General features: G+C 37.2%; 1 protein-coding gene across 2 annotated transcripts; it reads right to left on the minus strand.

Moving 5' to 3' along the window:
* Positions 1–1,688: 1,688 nt before the first annotated feature.
* LOC105042141 (uncharacterized) lies at positions 1,689–3,297 on the minus strand. 2 transcript variants are annotated; one of them, XM_010919248.4, is made up of 2 exons: positions 3,012–3,297; positions 1,689–2,755 (listed from the first exon to the last, which is right to left on the minus strand). In XM_010919248.4, exons 1-2 carry the CDS (start codon positions 3,059–3,061, stop codon positions 1,822–1,824), a joined length of 984 nt encoding a protein of 327 aa, XP_010917550.3. In that variant the 5' UTR covers positions 3,062–3,297; the 3' UTR covers positions 1,689–1,821. The 2 variants fall into 2 exon arrangements, with proteins under 2 accessions (XP_010917550.3, XP_073099777.1); XM_073243676.1 differs by having other exon boundaries at positions 2,969–3,296.
* Between the last annotated feature and the right edge of the window lie 9,327 nt (positions 3,298–12,624).

Here is a 12,624-nt window from a genome sequence, read left to right on the forward strand (position 1 = left end):
GCGGATATTTTTTTTCTCCTACATGCTAGCCTTACCAAAGTTCCACATGTAATAGAGCTTTTGACTAGGGATCAGGAAGGGAGCAGGCATTAAACAAGCAGAAGGTCAGCATCTGTCATTGGTTGCTGACATTTTGGCCTCAAAGATAGTGCACTACTATTCGCTTGGAATTTCTAACATCCACTGGTTCATTTGGACCTTAAAAAGTGGAACATTGAACATTTTCTGAATGCCATAGATTGCACATTTTAATCTAGTGGTTCTATTAGAACCCTGCCTTTGTACATTAGCAGTGCCCACAGGGACAGGGCATTCTGATAGAATTAATGATACCAAGTCCCACATAATTCCATGAGAGGCCCAGTCTATAAGGTGGCCTCCTATTTGGTTGGCTAGATCAATGTGCACATGAAGAGTGATCTGTGGTCACCTTTCTTCTTCCCATTTGCTAACTATAGCCTTGCCATGTGCCTTCTTTATGTAATTGCCACATAAATCATAGTTAGTGAGACCCATGTCAAGACTCAGAAAGGTGAGCCATAAGCTGGCTTAAAAGTCTCAATCTTAGTCATCACATCTCACAGGTGATCCCCCACTAGTAGTGGTTGAACACCAGTCTAGCCACTTGTCACCAATATGTGGCCCCAAGATTTGTAATTGAAAGAGTTGACCAGTGTCACAGTCTCACAGTTGTTCATTGGCATATGTGAAATGTTGTATTGGACAAAGAGCAAGATTAGCCTTCCCCTAGAAACAGGACAGTTTAAATGGAACCAGTGGCAACCCCTGATTGATTTACTCATATTGGATTTACTCAATGAATGATTTTATTAGATATTTCTATTGAATTCTTTAATATTTATTTGTTGATTCGTATGAATGCATTTATTTTAAATTGGTTTAATAAATCTGATTTATCAAAAAAAAAAAGAAAAAAGAAAACTTCACCACCAAACTAAGCTGGTTAACTTTATGCAATAATGATGTGATAGCATGTGTTATGGCAATAACCCGCATGCTTGCATTTGTCCACCACACAACTCTTTTAGGGTCAATTAGTCTCTTTTGAGAAAGGTACCTCAACATTTGGAACACTTGGATACAAGATATTCTTCGTAGCCCAATAATGCAACACATGTTCAACCAGTGAGGCCGAAATAATTCCTTGCCATCAAGCTGATGTCGACCAGTGAGCCATGGACAACTCCAGCCATCATTTTCACAAGATTATAAGATCTTAGTTTTACATGATATCAAATGAAACTGGCCACTCCAGCCCAAGATCTTGTTTGGCCTCTAATCTTCCTCAAATTCAAGCCATCAACAAGAGGAGAGATATTTGGAGTGGCAATACCTTCTTACACTTGTACAAAGAATTACTTTCTTAGTTTAATCAATCATTTTGCCCCTTGAGCTCCATATCAGAGGTATTCAAAATTTTAAAAACCACATAATTTTTATACATAGTTAGCAGAGAGTCATTAACCCAATCCATACCATCGGCCAGCCATACTCATAAATAACTATTATCAATCAAATTTTAAGGGTTCATTAAGATCTTTAATCATGACAATAATTAATAACAATGATAATTACTTGTTCCATTTATTGGAGCTTATCACTTTAGTATGGTCTCCAAGCAATAGCACAACTTATAGACACTCATCAAATCAAACTAGTAATGCTACTTAGAGTTCAAAATAGACAAGAGTAGATTACTTTAAAAGAGTGGTTAATTACAAGTAAGCATGATTAACCAAAAGGAAACAAATTTAAACAAAAACCATCCAAAAAAAGGGGAAAAAGTCTCTCTCTACATCATCAGTAGACCTTCTTCGAGAAGAAGGATCTCAAACTAAAGAGGCTCCCATTGCCTCCACCGTCCTCACTGGCGGTCCGGCCACCGCCGGTCACCCCATCCTTGCCGTTACCCCTACAGCTCACCGGGTTCCGATACCCGATGCAAGTGTTGACATTCAAATTAAGAACTCTAACGCCACCTCCAAATCCACTCCCCCTTTTCCCTCCGGTGACCTTATCCCTCTGATTCGCCCTCTCCAGCCCCCGGCTGGCCGCCGGTTCGGTCCGCTTCTCGCCCCTCCGGATCTGCCAGACCGGACTTGTGCGGCCCAGATGAACCCCCCCGCTGAGCCCGGCCCGGCCGGGGCTCGCAGCCCACCTCCGCGTCGCTCCGGCGGCGGCGGCGGAGGAGGGTTTGGAGGATTCGCCGCGGGAGTTGCTCCGGGAGCAGGGGGCGCTGCTGGCCTTCCGGCCGGCCATGGAGGATGCGCGGGACCGGCCGGCGGCGGCGCCACCGTTGCCGGCGGAGCGACTCCGGGAGAAGGGCCAGATGTTGATGTTGATCTCGGCGGCGCTGCCGCCGCTGCCCTTGCTTTCCCTCCGCGGCCGCTCCTTCTCGTTCCCCTTCTTCTCCCCGACCTTGAATATATCCCTCCACCGCTTCGACCCGGACGACGGCGACGACGAGATCGACGCCGGCGAGGGCTCCAGCGGCGGTGGCAGTGGCGGCGGCGGCGATGGTTCAGGCTGGGGCTCGGCCAACTCAGGCTCCGGGTCCGGTTCGGAATGGACGACGGAGAGGAGGTGGAGGGGGAGTAGGACGCCGTCGACGAAGAGCTCGTCGGCGGTGAGTAATTCCGGCTGCGGATAAGAAGGATTGCCGACCATCCAGAACTCGAACTCCGGAGAGGAGTCGGCGCTCCTCCTCTTCGGAACCTCCGAGGATAAATCCATCCTATTCCAAGAAAAGCGGCAAAGGGAGTAAAACAGAATAAAAGATTGGTATAAGAGAAATATAGAGGAATAGCAACAACGAGAATAAGAGAAAGAGAAGGAAGAGAGAGAGAGAGAGAGAGGAGGTAGGAGAGAGCTTTGGTGCGAGATGAAGTGGTGGTGGTGGTGGTGAATGTTAGTACTTGAAGCCCACAAAACATAATAAAACATTTACCAAGATAACATAATAAAACACTCTTCTCTCTGTATCTTCTCACCTTCTCTCTCTCTCTCTATCAATTCTCATCATCACTTGAGGCGAGCACATGGGAAAGAGGCCCACCTACAATAAAGAGGAGGCAATAAACTAAAAGATAGCCAAGGAAAAAGGGCTTGAGAGAGAGAGAGAGAGAGAGAGAGAGAAGCAAAGAGACTTTAGGGAGAGTAGAAAAGGAGTTGTCTTGTTTAGACTTCAAAATTTGTAGTTTTTAATTCTCTAAATTGAAGGGAACTTGGGTGGTGGTTGGCTTTAACCACCGAATGTCCTTGAGTCTCCGAAGATGGCGAATGAAAAGATGGTAGGAATGGGGAGAAGGGAAGTGGGAAGGAGACACATGGGGTGGAGATTGGAGATTATAGAAGAGATAAAGATGAGAGAGATCGGAGAAAAAAAAAAAAAAAAAAAGAGGGGGGAAGTCATATCAAGTTGGATGTGTGATTGAAGTGTCCCAGGTGGCGTTGACACCTCCCATTACTCTTTTGCTTCTAGTTCCAATGCTTATCTATTCCTTTGTTGTTACCGCGCGCTATGGCTTAGCTTTGTCAGCTTATTATGATAGAAGCCCAACTTTATCAGTAAATACTTTTCTTTTCTTTATGGATCATAGGTGTGTGTGGTTGTGTATTTTTATGTATTTGTGGACTGCGTCTAGCTAGCTTGCCTTGCGTGCATCATTCCTTTGGATAGACCAGGCATCTCCAACTAAGGCCTAAAATTGGTTGAGATAGCTAGTCAAAAAAAGAAATTGTAAGGATGGCTATGAGTTCCGTTGGATTCCATGGCTTTTGATTGGATTGGATAGACAGGCATTGATTGATTCCTTTAATCTGATAGATAAAGAATAATGCTGCATGCTGCATGCCTAATGTTTTGGATCATTCTTATCACTACATGTAGATCTAAAAAAAATTGATCTATTACATTAGAAAGTTAAATTGTGTGCCCAACTTCTAAAGATCTTCCAATTGAGGTTTTTCTTTTTTTTTCTTTTTTTTTTTTTTTTTTTGATACAAGTGGATGATCATACCATTCTAAGATGAGTATTGTCTAAAAAATCAGATACAAAATATCCTACAGAGCCTATGGGCAATCGTCACTTTGATGCCCGATTCAGTTTCCGATATGCTTGGCAATAAAAGATGTAACTCAATCCGTGATGTTGTTCATCTCTCGAAAGACATGTCGAACAAACGTCATAATGGAATAATAAAGAGATCTCTATACATCACAAAGCAGTGGATGAACTTTCAGATGCTTCATTTTGTCTTGAATCTAATCGATGACTGTAGTTAAGTTATCCTCAATAAAAATCCTCTTTGTTCATAGCTCCTGCCTTGCACAGATGATGCTCATCCAAGCAGCACGGAGCTCTATTTTGAGAACAAACGGCTCAAATAGATGTAAGCTCCTTACAGCCAGCAACTTAGCTTCCAGATCCTGAATGACATAGTCTGTACCATCTCTACCATTCCTAATATTGCCGTCGAATTTAATCTTGACAAACCTCGAGGGAGAGGCTCCCAGAAAATCAAAAGAACCCTCCAAGTTGTTGCATGCGCAGCAAGGGAGTTTCGAAAACTCAGGACGATAAGAGACAGGCTAAAAGTATCAAAATGGTTGTACTCCATAGCTAAACAATAGGCTCTCTCTAACATTCGATGCGTAAGCACAACCTCGACTTCAAAGATTAGACTATTTCTAGACGGTCAAATCTAATAAGCAACATATGTCATCCTATCACCTTATGGTGGACCCTCGGTCATACTTTGATGGTCGATGGATCACATCCAAGAAGGAAGTCAAGGGCCACTACTTGGCCCCCCAAGGCTGACCACCCGTCATCTCCCAAATCAAATATGACCTCAAACAATGAAGCAGGGCATACTCCATCGACTCATTCTCTAGTTTGCATATCAGACAGAAAGTCGGAAGTTTCATGCCTCTATCCATAAGAAATGTTCATGCTGATAGTTGGTCCCAAGCAATCTTTTAAAAAAAAGTTTGATCTCGAGATGGACAGCCATCTCCAAATTCAAACCACCTCAATCCTCCTCTCTGGCATTGGTCTGCTCTTCTCAACAAGCTCTTTAGCAGGGATCTAAGAGCAGCAAGTTTGATCCCACACTCTTAAGTCACGACTTTGATGGATAGAAATCAGAATAGCAAGAAATCCATCGGTAAACTTACCGCTAAAAAGATGGGTGACATCTGGAGCCCTCCAACCCTTATAATTGGTAGTAATCAAATCACAGACCCACAGATGGTCATCCATCTCTAAGCTAATATAGGTTGGCCAATGTCAGAGGGGAAGGTTGAAAATCCAAGCATCTCGACTAATATCAATCGAAGTTCCATCTTCAATCAGCCATCTAACCTAGGCCATCACTACAGAGGACCAGATAGTTTTTTGAGCTATACAATATGATACCAAATTATAAAAGATTCAAAACACCTAGTGATCAAGGTCTCCATTATTTAGATCTTTTGGATTGGTTAAAGTAAATTTTATTTTAAGAAAGATTTTGATCGGATACATCTCTCAATCTAAGAAAATTTAGGTGAAGCAGCTCCAGACAAAGTTGATATATAAATCAAAGTTTACCTTATGTTGCATTTAGCTTTTCATAATTATTATTGCTAGTCATTTATTTTGAGAATACTGAATCTCTTTAACTAAAAGAGAAATCCAATCCGAATTGTCTAAAAATAGACCTTAGTATATGAAAATGGGTTCTATACTCAATTTTATTATCACTAGTAAAAAAAGGATATAGATCATACTTTAACCAATTTGTTTATTATTTAATATTTTTATTAAGAGATTTGAGTTTAATAGATAAAAATATTTTTTCTTTTCCATAATTGAATCAAGTTGGTATTAGAGTTTTAATCCTTGAAATTAGTGAGGGCCATAGTTTATGGTCCAAACAATGAATACTATAAATGGATGGGAGAACCATTATCAATACTTAAAGTTGCTAGAATAATCAAGTATGACGGCTACTTCTACCTCCTCGATGAATGATAATAATAGTAGAGCTTTTAATAAATAGCTTTTGATTTTTGGTAACTCTATTTTGAAAAGTATCGTGAAACTTTAATATCTATTGGTAATCAAACTAAGAAAGTTCTTTTCATATCAAGAAATAAAAATAGAAGACATTGCATGGTGCTTTTAATTATCTAATTATTTATATTAACAAAAACTATTATTATAAAGTATCCTTAATTTATAAATTATTTATTTTAATATTTTATGTAAATATTAAACTAAAAAATATTTTTTAATATATTATAGTAATATATTATTATAATTTATATTATATAATTAAATTATAATATAATTTAATATACTAATTAAATATAGAATATAATATAATAGAATGATTTTATTATATTACATTTAATATATTGTATTATAATAAATATATTATATTATTTTATAAAACTATATTATGGTTATACTATCATTTTATTATTTTAATTATATTATTATGAATAATATATGTTATACTATATTAAAACAATATCATGCTATAATAGTATAATTATATTATTATTATCATAATATTAAAAAATTATTATATTATATTATATTATCATGATTAATTATTATCGATGTTTTCATCTATGCTAAATTTTTATTAAAATAAAATATCTTCTTGATGCATCTCAAATAGAGCTTTTGCTCAAAAGCTCTAAATATATAGGAGCCTTTTGCTGTAGACTTTTTTGAGCTTTTGGAGGAGCTAGAAAGTTATTTCAAGATTTTTTACAAACATCTTAAAATTATCCAAAAATGCTTTTGGCCCTCCGACAACGACATGAGATGTTTTACTCCACTTTGATTTTTCTTTTTCCAAGAATTTCAAGGGCATGTTCTAATATCACAATATATTTATGCATTTCATTGCGATGAATGATAACATCAAGGACATCTCATACAATTGGAAAAGAATATTGCCTAATTCATCAATTTTATATTTGAACAGGCAAGGCCATCAACTCAAATATTACCAAGTTCTATAGCGAAGCTATCTCTAATGTCTAGAGAAGAGGGTCAACCATCTACCTAGGAGGATGAACAGTCTATGGGTATTCAAAACCCCCTTGTATCTATTTAAAGACAAACTTCGTATCCCTATATATGATAGAGCTATTTGTGCAAAGAAACTAAATAACTGGTTAGTCCAGTTAAAGACCTAATTCACTATCTATAGATATACTAGTATTTAAAAAGTAGCTTTTGCTTGTCTCATACTTTCCAGCCATTGCCCTTACATAATAGACTTCGTACATGAAAGATCACAAATATTTCTAATCTAATATGGATCAAATTCAAAATCCTAATCAAAAAGCAATTCTATCAAGTAAGTAAGATGTGAAATAGATTGATGGATCAAGTGGTAGTATTTATAGTAAAAACAGATTGACAAAATAACATAGGAATTAATTTCTTTGGATATCTACTAGCTCATCCACGGGAGCCCTATGAAATTGCGATGTTCCTTTACGTTGGTAACAAAAGTATCAGCTTGCGAAAGATAGGAGGAAATTCATGATCAATGCCACTAGAATATATGAAAATATAGACCTTGTGACCATTACTAGATGAAAAGGCTTATTAATGCTTTCAAAATTTTCGTATCGATGACAATAGGAGGCTGATGTCACGAGAATGAGCCCCTTAATAAAGGCCATAAGTTTTATTTAGAAAGACAAGATAAGTTGGCTATTGGTACATTTACTGTTTTAAGAAGTGAAGGGGCTGCCATCCTGAATAGAATTTGAAATTGTTAGAACCTTCTATATCAGATGAAGATGAAGAACCTATGCTCCTTGATAGATGATCTATGGATAGAGTATGAAATGTCGCTTGTTGAGGATTCTATCATCTAGAAGAATGTCATAAAAGCAAAACATAAGAGTATTGAGTTTTTTGGATCCATTTGAATGGGTTAGATTCCTAGCAAAGTTAAGTGGTTTCGATAAGACAAGAAGTAGGCATTTCTCCATCTCTAATATTAATTTAGAAGCAGCTAAATCTCTCGAGTTGGAAGATCCAAAATTAAAGAGGGTCACCATACCTGATATAGATCACTCTAGCCAGTCCAGAAGGTCTGAGCAGGATTCAAGAGCAAGATTTGCCATGTCGGGAAGCTGAGTTATGGACTAGACATTTAAAAGCTCTTATTTTCCCATATAACATTTCACCAATTAGTTCTTTTTCTAAAATCAAATAATTTTTTGAGCTTTATAATATTATGCCAACCTCTAAAAAAGTTTGACATATGTAATGTAAAGATCAAATTCCATTGTTTATAACTTGCAGATCAATCAAAATAAAAAAAAGAATTTTTTATGAAAAAGAATTTGACTGGGCATATCTCTCAACTCGAGAAGAATTAGACAAGGTAGTACAAAATTAATATAAAAATAGAAATCTTTCTCTCACAGCATTTTAGCTTTGCATAATCATTTTCATTATCATGACTATTGAAAAAGTTATAATATCTTTCAACTAGAAGAAGAATCCGACTCAGATTGTATAAGGGCAAACATCATTCGTATAAGTAGAGCCCTTGTTACTCAATTTAATCATCATTGATAAAAAAAAAAAAAAAAAAGGGAATGCAGACCCTACTTTTATAGATTTTCTTGTTCTAATATTTTTTTAAGAAATTTAGGTTGAGCGGTTTGAAGGATCTTCTTTTGTCAGCATAGTTAAAGCACATACCATCAAGATAAGTTAAAACCGGCAAAAAAACTAGCGACTCATAAGAATCATAATGTACGAGAAAAGGTGCAACCTAACAAACTAGCATTGCTGTGTCAAACATTGAATTGTCAAGCTCGGTTTTGTGAGAAAAAGGAATTCCACATGTAGACATGACTATGACTATCATGTATTGACCCATGAAGATATCCAATTTGACTCAACAAAGTCAGGTCCATTGAAAGTTTTGGAAAGAGAAGGGTGCCCATCCAAATGATGATCTTCATGAGAGAAAAAATGGAATTTATTATAGAATCCCTTATGCTTCACATCTAATTCACATTAGATACTTGCATTTCCTCCTGCAAAGAGTTTATATACCTCAAAGATCCCAACTTATTACCAGAGGCCTTGTGGGATCTTTGATTCTTTTGCCACCTTTCTTTACAGTAAGGGTACGCAGGATTTCCCAAATCCTCTTGTGGCTTTTATTAGGTGTGTTTTTTTTTTTTTTTTTTGGGAAAAGCCTATCCATAAAAGTAAAGCATCTATCCTTAGAAGAAACCACTCGAATGTTTGCTTTACATGGCATGCGGTTGTCGTCAATCACCAACCTCTCTTTTTTATCGACGTGACTGCCGTGCTTCTGATAAGGTTCTAATATTCGTTCTCAAAAAGCATGCAACATTCTTTACCCTGAAAAAAGGGAAAAAAAAAAGCATGCAACATTCGCCCTACACTTCCAAGGCACGTCTCTCTCTCTCTCTCTCTCAGACACACACACGTACGGATTTTTTTTTTAAAAAAAAAGCATGATACGTGTACATTTGTGCATGTTGCTTTGCAGGTCCACTGATTTAATGATGGATCTGATCCAACTTAAAATTTCACGCACAGAAGGCATGTTTCTCTCTTACTCTCACACACACACGTACGAAAAAAAAAAAAAAAAAGGGAGCATGACACATACACATTTGTGCATGTTGCTTTGCGAGTGGATTGGTCCACTAGCTTAGTGATGGATTGGGTCCAACTTAAATTCTCATAAGAACACGAAACAGATGCAATCCAGAGAATAATACATGCAAAGATATTTGGGTTGCATTTTTTATAAAAAGAATAATTAATTTTTTATCGCGATATATACTGTTAGATCTTGTTTTGCATTTAGCTCAAAGCAATCGGAACTCTCTTTCAGATGCTTGCATGGATCTTATAGTAAATATTGTGTGATTGAACAGTACATATCACGAGAAGAAGATACATCATTTTTTTTTTCGCGTGAAAGATACAATCCGTACCTCATGTAAAGAACATGCACGCCAGTCGCCTAGAAAAGACACAACGTAATGAGGATAAAAAAGAAGCATAGCATAAAAAGCAATGAAACTAGTTTGCTGTGAGTTGAATCAGGGGAATAAAATAAGAGAAAATAGAGAATAAAGTTCAAAAGGGCAGTCTAAAAGAGCATGCAAAGGATTAAGCCAACATAACAGTCGTTGAACAACTTTATAAATGTTATTTGTAATAAATGTTTTTAACTTTATGTTCATAAGACTGGGTATTGAAACATTTGCCGATATTTCAGTTTTCTCTTTAGGAGAAAGGGAAGGGGACCTACATGCACTACAATGCATGAGGTTTTGTTTGCTTCAGTTTTTGGTCAATAGCATAGGATCTTATGGTTTTGTCCTTTAAAAGATACCTACACCAATATCTGACCTGAAGGTCTCAATTGGTTATCTTACAACCTCTCTTTTTTCCGACTCCAGCTTAGTGACTTGAGCTTGCTCGAATTCTTGACGGTAACACCACTTAAAAATAAGTCTTTTATAACTAAATATTGTTGGCGGTGTTCCTATCCAATATCATAAGAAAATTCTTATGCTGGCATTGCTTGGGAATCATAAAAAATGCCCTAACCATACGTAGGGCGCCTGATAGCTGTTGCCAAATTGGTTGCTAGAGACGCAGCTATTGCTACCATATTGGAGTTCATTTAACTGCTCAATGGAACTTATCCAATGACAAATGGAATTTTGGATTAATCTACAATTACCAGCTCATTTCATATAATTTCCGATACATGGTGAGAAGTATAATTTGAAGTCTCTATTTATCTGGAACTAAAGGTTAAGAACTTATAAGTGCTGCCTCCTATATATGATTGATATTTTCCTTCTCACATAGAGTTTTTGAGATAAGTTAATTGGCTAGCATACGGTTACAAAGATTTCTCAAACTTAAAATTAAATGAATTGCATTTCTTAATTATGGATTTTGTTAGATATTACCAACTCAATGCTGTGCAGCTAAGGCTCAGTTCACACCCATGAGACAAAAAGGTAGGAGGCATGATGTGATGCAAGACAAACTTGTAGATTGTATTTAGTGGATGGTGGAAAGAAGGATCCATGTTGGTTAATCCTTATTCAAAGTGATCATCAAACCAAATTTGAATCGACTACCAACTCAACATGATGAAGCTAAGCCCCTGTTCACACTGGAAACAAAAGATTCCCAGGGAGGCATGATGTGATGCAAGACAAACTTTGAGATTGTATTTAGTGGATGGTGCAAAGAGGGATGCATGTTGGTTAATCTTTATTCAAAGTGATCATCCACCAACTTTGAATAGATTGCCAACTCAATGTTGTGCAGCTAAGGCCCACTTCATACTGGAAACAAAAAGGATACCATGGAGGCATGACGTGATGCAAGACAAACTTTGAGATCATATTTAGTGGATGGATGGTGCAAAGAGGGATCCATGGTGGTTAATTCATATTCAAAGCGATCATCCACCAAATTGAAGAAATAGACTACCAGCTCAACATGGTGCAGCTAAAGCCTGGTTTATACTGGAAGCAAAAGGTTTCCATGGAGGTTTGATGTGATGCATGCCCAACTTTGAGAATGTATTTAATGGATGGATGGTGCAGAGAGGGATCCATGTTGTTTTATCCATATTCAAAGTAACCATCCACCAAATTTGGATGTCATATTTTATCCCAAAAAAAATGTTAAAGTTGTTCATGCGTCATATGCCACTCCATACCAAAAGATTTGAACCATAACCAATGCATCACATGCATGTCAGTCCAAGTGTATCTTCTTTCGTGTACAAGATATTTCACAGATATGATAGCTGGGCATGATTTGATGAAAAACAAGTTTGGGATTGTATTTAGTAGACGGTTCAAAGAAGGATCCATGTTGGTTACCATATTCAAAATAATCACCCACTAAATTTGAATATCAAACTTCATCCTTCAATTTTTTTTAAATATTAAAGTTTATCACGCATCATGTCACTCCATACCAGACAGTAGACTTGAACCATAGCCAATGCCCTATATCCTTACGAGCACATCTTTTTTCTTACACTAGATATTTCATAGATATGATACCATGCATATAAGTGTGCGTTACATCTCCTATTTATATTCAAAATATCCACTAAATCTTATAGGATATGCCAATTGTTGCTATCATAATCTGATCTAGCTAGGACTATCAGCAGGGTGTTATTAGATCCATGATTGTGGAAAATGATTTGTATTGGAGTGGTGGATTTGCATACAAAAAGAATAAAAAAAACTCGCTGGATTGGCTCCGACTGAATCTTTTGATGCCTAAATTAGGTTAGGCCTTGAAATAATAATAAAAAAATTAATAGATGATCAGAGTCCCTGGTCTAGTTAGTTTGCTTCTAGTCGGCCTTCTTAGGTTGGCTTTGTCAGGTCAATCTTTTCACTTTGGCCTTCAAGAGCTCGGCTTCAAGAGAATGACCTTTGAAGGTCGGCTTTTGTAAGGTCGGCTTTGGGAGCTTGATTTCAGGAGCTCAATTTTTAGGAGGTTAGTCTTTAAAGGTCGATCTTCTCATAACCTCAGG

The sequence above is a fragment of the Elaeis guineensis genome, chromosome 9 (assembly GCF_000442705.2).
Source record: "Elaeis guineensis isolate ETL-2024a chromosome 9, EG11, whole genome shotgun sequence".
In the NCBI taxonomy this organism is placed as follows: Eukaryota; Viridiplantae; Streptophyta; class Magnoliopsida; order Arecales; family Arecaceae; genus Elaeis; species Elaeis guineensis.